This window comes from Triticum urartu, chromosome 7A (assembly GCF_056163025.1).
Source record: "Triticum urartu cultivar PI428250 chromosome 7A, HENAU_Tu73, whole genome shotgun sequence".
NCBI lineage: Eukaryota > Viridiplantae > Streptophyta > Magnoliopsida > Poales > Poaceae > Triticum > Triticum urartu.
Genome location: NC_141879.1, coordinates 724,774,786 through 724,786,560, shown reverse-complemented (window position 1 = coordinate 724,786,560; position 11,775 = coordinate 724,774,786). Strand labels below are relative to the sequence as shown.

General features: G+C 44.7%; 1 protein-coding gene across 1 annotated transcript; it reads left to right on the top strand.

The window, feature by feature from the left end:
* Nucleotides 1–3,799: 3,799 nt before the first annotated feature.
* Nucleotides 3,800–8,425, top strand: LOC125519711 (putative protein phosphatase 2C 60). Its single transcript, XM_048684451.2, has 5 exons — nt 3,800–4,008; nt 5,335–5,761; nt 5,897–6,264; nt 6,930–7,166; nt 7,758–8,425. The coding sequence occupies exons 2-5, from the start codon at nt 5,443–5,445 to the stop codon at nt 8,010–8,012; spliced, it is 1,179 nt and encodes a 392-aa protein (XP_048540408.1). The 5' UTR covers nt 3,800–4,008; nt 5,335–5,442; the 3' UTR covers nt 8,013–8,425.
* The last annotated feature ends 3,350 nt before the right edge of the window (nt 8,426–11,775 follow it).

Sequence of the window (11,775 nt, the reverse complement as noted above, 5' to 3'; positions counted from 1 at the left end):
CTAGAGCAAAACATGATCAACACCAGAATTCCATGGGTGTTCGATTCATCACAATATAACTAGATTATTGACTCTAGTGCAAGTGGGAGACTGTTGGAAATATGCCCTAGAGGCAATAATAAAAGGATTATTATTATATTTCCTTGTTCATGATAATTGTCTTTTATTCATGCTATAATTGTGTTATCCGGAAATCGTAATACATGTGTGAATACATAGACACCAACATGTCCCTAGTAAGCCTCTAGTTGACTAGCTCGTTGATCAACAGATAGTCATGGTTTCCTGACTATGGACATTGGATGTCATTGATAACGAGATCACATCATTAGGAGAATGATGTGATGGACAAGACCCAATCCTGAACATAGCACAAGATCGTATAGTTCGTTTGCTAGAGTTTTTCCAATGTCAAGTATCTTTTCCTTAGACCATGAGATCGTGTAACTCCCGGATACCGTAGGAGTGCTTTGGGTGTACCAAACATCACAACGTAACTGGGTGACTATAAAGGTATACTACAGGTATCTTCGAAAGTGTCTGTTGGGTTGACACGGATCAAGACTGGGATTTGTCACTCCGTATGACGGAGAGGTATCTCTGGGCCCACTCGGTAATGCATCATCATAATGAGCTCAAAGTGACCAAGTGTCTAGTCACGGGATCATGCATTACGGTACGAGTAAAGTGACTTGCCGGTAAGGAGATTGAACGAGGTATTGGGATACCGACGATCGAATTTCGGGCAAGTAACGTACTGATTGACAAAGGGAATTGTATACGGGGTTGCTTGAATCCTCGACATCGTGATTCATCCGATGAGATCATCGAGGAGCATGTGGAAGCCAACATGGGTATCCAGATCCCGCTGTTGGTTATTGACCGGAGGGCCATCTCGGTCATGTCTACATGTCTCCCGAACCCGTAGGGTCTACACACTTAAGGTTTGATGACGCTAGGGTTGTAGAGATATGAATATGCAGTAACCCGAAAGTTATTTGGAGTCCCGGATGAGATCCCAGATGTCACGAGGAGTTCCGGAATGGTCCGGAGGTGAAGAATTATATATAGGAAGTGCAGTTTCGGCCATCGGGAGAGTTTCGGGGGTCACCGGTATTGTACCGGGACCACCGGATGGGTCTCGGGGGTCCATCGGGTGGGACCACCCATCCCGGAGGGCCCCATGGGCTGAAGTGGGGAGGGGAACCAGCCCATAGTGGGCTGGTGCGCCCCCCTTGGCCCACCCCTTGCGTCTAGGGTTGGAAACCCTAGGGTGGGGGGGCGCCCCACTTGCCTTGGGGGCAACTCCACCCTTGGCCGCCGCCCCCCCAGGAGATCCCATCTCCTAGGGCCGGCGCCCCCCCTTGGGGAGCCTATATAAAGGGGGGGAGGGAGGGGCAGCTGCACCCTTGACTCTTGGCGCCTCCCTCTCCTCTGCTACACCTCTCCCTCTCGCAGAAGAACGACGAAGCCCTGCTGCGGTGACTGCTGCATCCACCACCATGCCGTCGTGCTGCTGGATCTTCATCAACCTCTCCTTCACCTTGCTGAATCAAGAAGGAGGAGACGACACGCTGACCGTACGTGTATTGAACGCGGAGGTGCCGTCCGTTCGGCGCTAGGATCTCCGGTGATTTGGATCACGTCGAGTACGACTTCCTCATCCCCGTTCTTTGAACGCTTCCGTGCGTGATCTACAAAGATATGTAGATGCAATCCGATCACTCGTTGCTAGATGAACTCATAGATGGATTTTGGTGAAATCGTAGGAAAATTTTTGTTTTCTGCAACGTTCTCCATCATTTTGAACTGAATTTTTGCTGATTCTTGCACTCGGAGCACGACTCTCCACCGGCTGGCCGAGTGGATGCCGGGGTTTCTGGAACCCTCGTAGATATAGGATTGTTAGAATGTCTCGAATTGGCCGAGCTTGTTCCTTCCTTGAAACGCACACTTCAACATCTGGTACCGGTCTAGTTTGTTCTTTCCTTAGAAGGGTTTTCGTCTTTGTCGTCGACTAATCAATCTCTTGTCTTATAAGAGAGAGCTTGTGAGCTTGGAACTCAGTACGTTGCCTCGGAGAAGGAAGTGTTGCAGCTTTGCCTGGATCTAGAGACGGAGAGGCATAAAAGCGACCGCCTTGCCCAAAGAGAAGCGTGTCCCAGGAGGTTAGTTTTAGAATTCGACCGCTCTTCGAAGCTTGTTTTTCCTTTGATCCGAATGAACTCGCTTTAGCAGATGTTCGTAGTGAGAATGCCAACTCCAAACGAGGCTCAGGACCTGTATTTCTTTTGAAACTATGAAGTAGGCTCTTGAGGATAAGGACATCAAACTTGCCGAGGCCTGGAAGAATGCCAACACAAAAATCAAAGCAGCTGAGGACTCTCTAAAAAGCGTGGGGTAGCTCAGGGAGGAGAACAAGACTCTGAAGATCGCAGCTGAAGTGATGAAAGGTGAGATTTCAGAGCTCAAGAGCAGCTACGCCGAGTGGGAGACGAAGTTCAATAACCAGACGAGTGCCTTTGAAGAGGAGAAGAAGAAGTCAAGCGACCAGATCGCTGAGCTTCTCAAGAAGAAGAATGAGCTTGAACAGTACGTCGAGGAGTTCGGTGTGGAGAAGATTGACGCAAAACTGCTTCCAGATGAAGAACTTCAGAATGATCATGGAAGAATTTCGCAGCCCATTGTGGTGCCGACGTGGCGCTTTCACTCGTCCGCATCCATTGCAAGGATGTCGAGGAGGAGAAGCTGAAGTCCCTCAAGGTCATCAACAAGAAGAAGCTCAAGTTCGAGGACTTTATTGAGATGTTCATAGAGGCTGCCACTCGGATAGCGGACGACATCGAGTTGGACACGTTGGTTGATCCGGCTAGTCCTACGTCAGAGACTTGACCGAAAACTTTGAGTCCAAGTGAATTTGCCATGGTATGCCGAGTGGTTATGTAACCGTTAAACTTGATCGAGTACGGAGCTCGTGCACTTATGTTTTTGCTTTAACTGCTCGAACAGATCAAAGTTATTCGAATATCTGAATCCTTGCTTTGTTTGCTGATGTGTTTCAATTGAATTTTGGGATTAGGCGCAAACTAGCTAACCCCCGAGTGAGAAGGATGTCCTCACACGGATGAGTTTTTAACTTAGGCGCAAACTGGCTCGTAGCTAAGCCTTCGAGCGAGAAGGGTGTCCTCACTTGGATGAGTTGATTGAGTTTTGAATCTAGGCACAAGCTGGTTTGCAGCTAAGCCCCGAGTGAGTGAGGACTCAGATGATTTTTTTAACTTAGGCGAATATTGATGGAAGGAAAATTTTGCGTTAATCACATCATGCGGAGGGAAAAAGAAAAGAGATAAAAAATGCTTTTATTCTTCAAGCTAGAACTCGGAATAAAATTCAAAATCCTGGTCATTGCGCCCATTTTGCCGGTGAGTTTTGACCTCGTGCTTTTTTACCTTTTGTAGTCAGAGGGAGGCGAATCCTATCCTAAGGCTCGTCGACAGAGATCGATGAAAAGAAAGATCTGCGATAGCCACATCACAAGAGCGAAAAAGAAAAGAGACAAAAAAAACAGCTTTTATTCTTGAAGCTAGAACTTGGAATAACAATCAAAATCTTCATCATTGGGTCCATTTCGCCGATGAGTTTTGACCTCGTGCTTTTTACCTTTTGCTGGATAGATATTTTCCGTTATTGGTGTTGACGTGTCACGGGGACCGATCAGCGAATACGATCTTCATCGAGGGCCTGCGCGCGCTTTTCCGCCTTATCTATCGCGTCCGTGTCCGAGCCCCACACGTCATCAAACGGCCGTTGCAGCGCGCCCGCACTCCCCCCACCCCACCCCCTTTCCCCGCCTCATCCCCTTCTCGTGCCGCCGCCGCCGCCGCTCGCCACCACCCTCCGACGACCTTCGTCCGTCCCCGGCGCCGGTGGAGAGGACGGAGAGAAGTCCCTTCGCCGTGCCTGCGCGGGCACAAGCCACGACCCGATCCGCTTGCGCCGTACCTACTGGTGTGTGTACCCTCCAAGTTCTTTTCTTTCCCCTTATCTCTACCACAACTGTGTTCCTCTCCCTTCCTTCTTCGTCTAGAGAGGTCGATCGAGTCGCCCTACCCGCAATTCGCCGGATTCCCATCCCAAGGCGGCCGATTTGGGCGCGCCGACGGAGGCGAGGTGCGCCTGGGATTTTTGTTTGAGAGGGTGGGTGGGTGGGGGGCCGGGAGCAGAGCATTTCTGCCTTGATCCCAATCAACCAGCGCGCCCGTTTGTCCCCAAGTTTCGTGGCGATTGGGAGGTCTGATACTATCCGCGCTCGGGTCTCGTCTCGATTTGGTGCTTAGGAGATGCTCCCAGTGGAGGATTTTTGGGGAAATTGGCGTCTGAATCATGGTTCACAGTTGTATGCAGTAGCTGCCCATTTGATGGTCACTATAGTGTCAGTCTGTGATGCCAAGGATGAGGAGTGAGAGAGTTTTGCAGTTTGTGGGAGTAGATGAGGTTTTGGGTAATTGAGTTGTTGGGGAATAGGCTTGGTTCCTAACTGATTGTGAAAGTATTTAAAAAATGTTTTGCCCCGGCGTATGTTTTCAAGCAAAATCTTAGGTTTAATGAGTTGCTATAAGTGAGTTGCCGTAGGTGTTCCGAGCGTATGATTGGAAATGTTTTGTTGCAGCCTATGTTTCATGTAAAATCTTAGGTTTGATGAGTTGCTATAAGTGAGTTACCATAGATGTTTGATGTATGATGGGAAAGGTTTTGCTGCGGCCTATGTTTCGAGTAAAATCTTAGGTTTGCTGAGTTTCTATAAGTGAGTTGCCATAGATGTTTTGAGTGTATGATCGGAAATGTTCGCCCTCGATTGTGTCAAACAGAGACACGATTGTGTCTTTTGCTGCATTATTTAGGCATTATATTATGCTATACATTTGTCTCTTTTGCAATAAAAAACAGTGATGGTGTAGGTTACCCAGTACCAGGTTGCTTCTACTAGAACCATAGAACCTAAAAGCACCAAGCAAGGCAATTTGATTTGTTTTCCCTACATCTGCTTGTACTATAAACTTACGACAAAGGAGATTCCTCATACCCTTTTGAGTTGTAGACAGAGCAACTATGCTGAATTTATATTCAATGTTACATGGTAGACAAAGTGTGTACTTATTACTGAAGAAATGCATGCAGCTCTCCTGGATGGATTGAAAAAAACAAAGGAAGGATAGATAAATTTTGATTTTTTTTAATTGTGCCCCTGTCCGAGTGCAAGTGATAAGCGTTGAGTACTATTAATGAGCCATACTTGTGTTTCACATACTTATACATGTTTCTTTTTCTTTCCAGGATAAAGGCAAGAGTTCTGTTGGTGCATTGAGAAGTGACACTGCAATTTTCTTAGATAACAGATGAGGCGAGCTCGGAGGCGTACGTGGGTGGGATGACTGATGAGGGATGATAGTGACATTGATGAACTTTCTACGGGCGTGTTGGAGACCTTCATCCAACCGGCATGCCCGGACAGGCTCAGATGCTACCGGTAGGCAGGATGGACTTCTATGGTACAAGGACACTGGGGAGCATGTAAATGGCGACTTCTCCATGGCTGTTGTCCAGGCCAATAACCTACTTGAGGACCAGTGTCAGATTGAGTCGGGTCCGTTGAGCTTTCTCGACTCTGGTCCATATGGCACTTTCGTCGGGGTTTACGATGGGCACGGTGGACCAGAGACAGCTTGCTACATCAACGATAACCTCTTCAACCATCTTAAAAGTAATTTCTAACCTGGGATCACTATGCATTAGTATTATGCTCATTCTTTGGTGCTCTGTCCACACTGCCCTGTTTCACTTGCCTGATAAAGAACACTGCAGTGATTATTTACTTCTTCCCTGGTTTGTATTGCAGGGTTCGCTTCGGAACAGAATGCAATGTCTGCTGATGTACTGAAGAAAGCATATGAAGCTACAGAAGATGGATTCTTCTCTATCGTCACCAAGCAATGGCCTGTCAAGCCTCAAATAGCGGCTGTTGGCTCATGCTGTCTGGTTGGTGTTATCTGTGGTGGCATGCTTTATGTTGCGAATGTTGGGGATTCTCGTGCTGTTTTAGGAAAACATGTTAAAGCTACTGGAGAAGTGTTGGCTGTCCAACTGTCAGCAGAACATAATGTCAGCATTGAGTCAGTGAGAAAAGAATTGCAGTCAATGCACCCTGAAGATAGGCATGTTGTTGTTCTCAAGCACAGTGTTTGGCGTGTAAAAGGCCTAATTCAGGTGCGTCTTCTGCCACTGGGGAGGCATTTGTAGATTCGTGGAAGTTCGATATAATGGTCATTTCATATGCTTATGCACATTCAGTTGGCAAAATATACATTCAATTTCACCACCTGGAAGTTTAATCTTGTGTCTTACTCTGAATGGTATTTTAGTGAATAACCTCATTCTTGTTTTTGTCCAAGATACAGACAAAACCAAGTGGTATAGGCCGTAGGTCTGTAAGGGGGTAGAAACGCAACAAACATATTCTTATGCTTGTGGATGACAATTAGCCTCTTGATGTGATCAATGATTATGACAATACTGCTATATTTATTAGGTAGCGCTGAAGCGGAGAGCTTAATAACAATTTGGGGTTTTGCATTGCTAGTGCCTGTATCATCTTTTACTTAGTAGACTTATTTCTCATGGGATGGATAGTTACTACTCAAGAAATATTATTATGGCTCAGTTCGGTTAGTTTCTTCAATCGGTTTAACCATTTGTTAAAAAATGTTCTTAAGCCCCACTGATTCATCACTTCATGATAGGACATGCAGAAATGTGTCGCTGAGTTTGTCTTGTATGACTATGAGTAACAGATATATGATGGTACTTGCCGATTATGTTTCTTTTTACCGTGGGACCAAATGAAGATTTTCTTTGCTTGTTGTATGTTGCAGGTCTGCAGATCGATCGGTGATGCCTATCTGAAAAAACAAGAGTTCAATCGGGAACCTCTGTATGCAAAATTCCGTCTTCGTGAACCTTTTAACAGGCCCATACTAAGTTCAGAACCATCTATTTGCGTTCAACCTATACAGCCACATGATGAGTTTCTCATATTTGCATCTGATGGACTTTGGGAGCACTTAACCAACCAGGAGGCTGTTGACATTGTTCAAAGTAGCCCTCGTAGTGTAAGTTTCTCATTCCCATGTAAATAAGTTGACCTGACAAATATACTTCCATAATGTTTGGCGTATTCTAGTACAACTGTGCATGACATTATGGTTTGATATTCCACATTAGATTTCTAGTTATTTACAAACTCAGAATTAACATGCCACTATTACAAAATGCTGATTCATTACCCAGCATATGGAGCATGGGTTACTTGCCCTGATTTTCATTTATGAAACAATAATAAGGCTTCTCTGAATGCAAAATTGATATTTGAGAATAACAATTTGCATATAGAATTGATGTTGTAAAATAGAGACATGATGGTTCTCTACTTTATGGATGGTTCTCTACTTTTCAACTACAAACTGCACATTACCATGGCATGTATGCATTTAAAATCCAGTGATCACGCCGTCAGCTGAATGTTGACGTGGCATGGCTTGTATAGAAAATAGAACCCTTGATAATTTTTGGCTGTGAAGCAGTGGGTTAAAATTGATCACTACTATGGCAGAAGCTTTGTGTCAGAATTACGTTTACCTTGTTTTTGCTAGGCCCAGTGCTAATTGGAGACTTAATGGCTCATGCTCTGTTTGATTTTGCAGGGGAGCGCTAGGAGGCTCATAAAATCAGCCTTGCTAGAAGCAGCCAAGAAAAGAGAGATGAGGTATTCCGATCTCAAGAAGATCGACCGAGGTGTCCGTCGCCACTTCCATGATGACATAACGGTCATCATACTCTACCTCGACTCGAGCCTCGTAAGCAGGGCGAGCACCCACAGGGGCCCTGCTGTTTCGCTAAGAGGCGCCGGCGTGAGCCTGCGCAGCAGCACGCTCGCACCTTATGGGTCGCAGATGTAACAGGTGCCAGCGGCATCGGCCAGGATCATCATCCCCTTGATTAATGGTTAAGAAAGAATGGAGAGGCACAGACAGAGGGCCTCTTCTTCTCCAGGGCTTCTATCAATCCCCACCATGAAGACTTCGATCATAGTAATGTATGTACTTCGTTTCGAGATTGACCGAGGAAGAATAGGTAGGTGTCGTTTGTTGTGCTGCTGCTGAAAAGGCAGATGTCTCTTGTTGTTCGTCCCCTGCAGGAATTTTTAATTTTAACACCAGTAGTGCATATATGATATATGGTATAATAATGGGCCCAGGAGGAGTAACTTATTGACTGATGTCGTGGACTCCATACATATGTATGTATGCATGTATGTGTGCTATTCTGACTCTGTTATTTATTTATTTTATTGACCAAATGTTGGTATCCACTGGCATGTGCTATTATGTGATTGTGTTTCCATGAATATGCAAGCAAGCCAGAATAGCTCTTTCTTAGCATAAAACAGTCCACATGCACCTTTTTTTTGACATCATCAGTCCGCATGCACCTAGTTTCCTAGGTTGTCTGAGAAGTGTGGAATGAGTAACTCGAAAAATGCCAAAGAAGGCCGAGCTCCAATGAGCAGTTTTCAAAATTTATTTTTTTCGCAGCGCGAAAAATTCCAAATTTTTTTGTGAACACACGTGCACATGTATACTACGTATATGCAAAATTTCACAACATTATACTTTTACATGTGGCGTACAGAAAAAAGACAAATACACATTTTAAAACGGGCCTTTTATTTTTGTTATTGGGCCAAAAAAAATTTTGTACAGCCGACAAATCACTACATTTTTCGACGAAATTTAACGTGATCTTGCGGAATACATATATGTTTTCATGTATTTTTTCAGTTTTTTTTTGAAACTTTTAAATACGCTTTCTGATTTTTTCAAAATACCAAAATCACTGGAGCTCGGCCTCTAGAAATCCGCACTCTGAGAAGTAGGACGTGGAGTATTTGCATCCGAGCTCGAATGCTCTCGGTGAACAGTAAAATGAAGGAAAATAATAAAAAAATTTAAAAAATCGGAATTTTTTTGTGGTAAACTTAGACAAATGTTCTATGTGCTTACAAAAAATTATCATGAATGAACATTCCTGGAAGTCGTGAAAAAAAACAAAATTGATACTTTAAAAATGTTATTTTTGAAAGCATTTTGGAGTATTGATTTTTTTTTGCCATGACTTCCACGAATGTCATTTCATGATGAAAATTTTAAGCATAAAAAACATTTGTCGAAAGTTACTACAAAAATATTCAGATTTTTTTATTTTTCTTTTGATTTCGTGATGAAAGAGCAGGCTTGCGGAAAGGAGATAAGACAGTTCGGCTGGTTTATTTGCTGTGTATTTATTACTAATTTGGGGGAGACGTGGGTAGCGTTGAGGGACGTAGGATCAGTGCGGAGCACGGAGGGGAGCACCGCCCCGTCCACTCTTCACCCCCCCCCCCCCCCCCCCCGGGCTTGCCTGCTCCGCGAAAATACTGCCATCCATGCTCCGTGGTACGTGGCGCTCATCCAACGATCCCACGCTGATGCCCTCCTTTCCGCTTTAAAAACCCAGCAATTAAACAAAACCAGCCGCCCCCCACCCCCCGTCTCTTTTTAATCTGTGCAGAGGGTTTCTCCTCAATGCTACATGAAGCGGAAAGAGAAGGGAGGCTTAGAGGAATCAAAGTATGTAGGGATGCTCCAAGTGTAAGCCACCTTTTATTTGCAGATGACTCCTTGCTACTCATGGAGGCAAATGAGGTGAATGCAAGAGAAGTACAAAATATTCTGGATGCCTATGAGAGATGCTCGGGACAAACAATTAACAAGGAGAAATCATCAATCCTGTTCAGCAAAAACACAGGAAAAGAGCAGAGAGAGGAGGTGAAATCTACCTTGAATATTAATGCTGAAGGGCATTCAGGGAGATATATGGGACTACCAGTCTATATTGGTAAATTGAAGTCGAAAACCTTTGCCTATATTAGAGAGAGGATCTGGAAGAAAATCCAGGGTGGAAATGAGAAACTCTTGTCAAAAGCGGGCAAAGAGGTGCTCATTAAGGCAGTGGCCCAAGCTATTCCTGTGTATGTAATGTCATGCTTTGACTTGACTAAGACGTTCTGTGACGATTTAAGCACTATGATCTGTCAATATTGGTGGAGCCAAGTGGACAAGAAAAACAAGATTCATTGGGTCAATTGGGAAAGACTATCTTTGCCGAAAAGTGTCGGAGGTCTAGGATTCAGAAATCTCCATTCTTTTAACCTGGCCATGTTAGCTAGACAAGCATGGAGGCTTCTTCAATTCCCTAATTCGCTTTGTGCAAGAGTACTTTCAGCAAAATACTTCCCAGATGGCCAACTTTTGAGAGCGAAAAGTAGGAACGGGATATCGTACGCTTGGAGAAGCATCTTAAAAGGTATTAAGATGCTCAATAAAGGCGTCATTTGGAGGGTGGGGGATGGAAGACAAATCAACATATGGGAGGACCCTTGGATCCCTAGGGGTGCGTCCAGGAGAGTTTCTTCGGTGCGGGGCAGGAACCACTTAATCACCAAAGTGGAGGAACTCATCAATCCAGCGACAAACTCATGGGATGAAGGACTCCTAAATCAAACTCTCAACCAGGATGATGTTAATGAGATACTAAAAATCCCCATCCATGAAAACCAAGAGGATTTCCCCTGCATGGCACTTTGATAAAAGAGGAATCTTCTCAGTGAAGTCTGCTTACAGAGTAGCTAGGGATTCAGAAGCATTGGAGTCCAGGAGAGGCATTCCTAGCAGCTCAGGAGATAACAGGAACAATTCTAACCCATCATGGAAAAGGTTGTGGTCGCTTCCCTTGCCAAACAAAATTATCCACTTCCTATGGAGGCTAGCTTCAAATAGCCTTCCACTAAGAACGAAGTTAATCCGTCGAGGAGTGCATGTTGAACCCATCTGCCCTGTATGTCTCCGATTAAATGAGGATGGGGGGCACTTATTTTTCAGATGCAAAAAGGTTAAAGCTCTATGGAGAGCCCTTCAACTAGAGGAATGGAGATGTAAACTTGCAGGATGCACTGAAGCTGAAGGGGTTATCGAGGAGATTTTGAGAGCAGAGATTGAAAAGAAGCTGACCATATGCACACTACTCTGGCTATGGTGGTCAAACAGAAATAAGTGCAATCAAGGCGAGGCTTCAAGAACCATTGAAGATCTCCAATTTTCAGTAATGAAGCATGTGGGTGAGTACATGAACCTGTTGAACAAAAGGAAAAGTTTCTGCCAACGACAAGCCCATGTTTGGAAACCACCTCCTGCAAACTTCTTGAAAATTAATTGTGATGGTGCTTTTCGGGAAGACACAAATTCAGGAGGATGGGGCATTGTCATCAGGAATGAAAATGGAGAAGTGTTGGCTGCTGGTGCAGGACATTTACAGAATCTGGGTGATGCCTTACAAGCTGAAGCACATGCAGCTCTTAATGCAATTTGGTGTGCATCAGAAATGGGGTGCAGGCGTATAATCTTGGAAACAGACGCTCTAAACCTGAAACAAGCTATCACTAGCAGCGATTTTGACTGGTCGCATTTTGGAACCCTGTTTAGAGAGATTAAATTCCAGCTAGATGTATCCTTTGATAGCTTCAATATTTTTGTTTGCACACGGGCATGTAATGTTGTAGCACATAATTTAGCAGCGCGTGGTGCAAGCTCAGGGATTGGCAGTCATGAAGTCTGGTTGGGCCAA